Source organism: Priapulus caudatus, unplaced genomic scaffold, assembly GCF_000485595.1.
Source record: "Priapulus caudatus unplaced genomic scaffold, Priapulus_caudatus-5.0.1 Scaffold201, whole genome shotgun sequence".
NCBI lineage: Eukaryota > Metazoa > Priapulida > Priapulimorpha > Priapulimorphida > Priapulidae > Priapulus > Priapulus caudatus.
In genome coordinates this window covers 45,524-47,676 of record NW_014577262.1, presented here as the reverse complement: position 1 = coordinate 47,676, position 2,153 = coordinate 45,524, and the positions used below count along the sequence as shown (strand labels likewise).

General features: G+C 46.3%; 1 protein-coding gene across 1 annotated transcript in view; it reads right to left on the bottom strand.

The window, feature by feature from the left end:
- Positions 1 to 326: 326 nt before the first annotated feature.
- Positions 327 to 2,153, bottom strand: part of LOC106807223 (probable glutamine--tRNA ligase) — a gene marked incomplete in the record, with an annotated part of 15,699 nt that continues 13,872 nt past the window's right edge. The window contains 1 exon segment of the mRNA XM_014809510.1: positions 327 to 596. Coding sequence (XP_014664996.1) covers positions 546 to 596 — 51 coding nt within the window.

The window sequence follows — 2,153 nt, the reverse complement described above, 5'->3', positions numbered from 1 at the left end:
GTGGGGTTGTATACGTCAGTCTCTTGCCAAGACGGTGTATAGTCAAAGATGACAAGTCTGCCAGGAACGTACACATGCTCGGCACACAGTACACGTAAAGATAGGGACACATTTGCTGAGAGTGGTGGATAACCTCACCTGGGGTTATAAACAGCAATAAACTTGTCGTTCGTGGTACATTTCACGAATAGACTAGACGTCAGCCCAATATTGCAGAAGTTTTACAATCTGGATGTATTTGTTTCCCCTTCACCTGCCACCCAAGTGTCTACTCATACTATCTTGCACTTCTGATATAATCATTAAGCAAAATCGAAAACAAGATATACTTTGTGTAATAATTGTAATTTATCAGAAATTAATTGGCTAATTGCATGAGAAAGAAACTTAGCTCCATGATTTACTTAGTAGTAATGTGAGCTCTATGATGATTCAGACAGTTCTGATAAAATATAAGTGACAATTAAAGATTTACACATTTAATTCATTGTTCCTCTGTGGTTCCTGGCATGGCATGAGTTCGTGAAGCAGACTATAGATGGTGCTCAACTCTTTGCCGAATCTTCTCGCAGCGTCACCGTACGATTAAACACCAGCTGCGAAAGAAACGGTAAAAAAAATTCCACAGGTCAGTCCAAACGCGATCAATTGTGCATCACTATTATGATCATTGTTACGCCTCACTGTTACTCGCACACTACGCATGCAACAAAAACGTCCTAATCCCGTCAGGCCAGAATTTCCATCGACGACGCAGTTGATTGTTTAATTGTAGAAGAAGATCTCCCAGATTCTCGGCAAGGCAATAACGTTCAAAGGCAATTACACCATCGCACAGTACGAAGATTGAATTGGAACTTCGAAATTAATAACCGTATGCCGGAAACAAATGCAAGATGACACTACTGTACCTACTATACGATCCATGGACTTTTCATGGGTCACGACTTGCCTTCACGTAAACAGCTGTGTTTGAACGAATGATCTAGAATACACATTGGAAAATCCCTTCCCACACACACAGTGTCGTGATACCGACAACAAGCATGACGAATCATGACAGTATTGCAACGGGGTCAGGGAAACTCCCTACAGGTAAACAAGGTAGCAGGTCACGAGGAGTGTGATTTTTACTCACGCGTCTGTTTACGTATAGAATCTGATAGCAGTGATCTAATAAAATCGTTGAATCTTGTTCGCCTAATAATTCGTATGGGTCCATTGATCATGAGAGAAGCCTCTTTAGGAAGCCCAACATTGCGGTAGGCACCCAATTTCTCATTTAATTGTCTCTCCCTTTCCCACTCGTGCTTTCTCTCTTTCTCTCGCTGCAGTGCCTGTTTACGCCACTATGGGTAAACGGTGTCTGTGTGTGTGTGTGTGTGTGTGTGTGTGTGTGTGTGCGTGTGTGTGTGTGTGCGTTCGTGCGTACGTGCGTGTGGTGTGTGTGCGCGTTCTTTACCTCACGCACTCCCTCTGCTCTGCCTGTCTGGTTTTGCTTCTGTCTCTCCCCGGTCATCTCGTCCCCGTGTTTTCGTCTCTCCCAAACCCTCTTTTTTTAGTTTCTCCCTCTCCCCATCTACTCGTGTCTTCCCTTCATGTTTCGATGCTCTCCTACCTCATCTCTTCGTCTTTCTCTCCCCTCCCTCGTTTTTCCTTCCCTCACATCTTTGTCTTTCTCTCCCTCACCTCTTCGTTCTCCCCGCATGTCTTTGTCTCTCTATCTCTCCCACTTCGTCTCTTTGTTTTTCTTTCCCCTCATCTCTTCGTCTCTCCTCCTCCTCTGTTCGTCTCTCCCCCTCCTCTGTTCATCTCTCTCCCCCTCCTCTGTTCATCTCTCCTCCTCCTCTGTTCATCTCTCCCCTTCCTCTGTTCATCTCTCCTCCTCCTGTGTTCATCTCTCCCCTTCCTCTGTTCGTCTCTCCTCCTCCTCTGTTCATCTCTCCCCTTCTCTGTTCGTCTCTCCTTCTCCTCTGTTCGTCTCTCCCCCTTCTCTGTTCGTCTCTCCCCCTCCTCTGTTCGTCTCTCCTCCTCCTCTGTTCATCTCTCTCCCCCTCCTCTGTTCATCTCTCTCCCCCTCCTCTGTTCGTCTCTCCCCCTCCTCTGTTCGTCTCTCCCCCTCCTCTGTTCGTCTCTCCCCCTCCTCTGTTCAT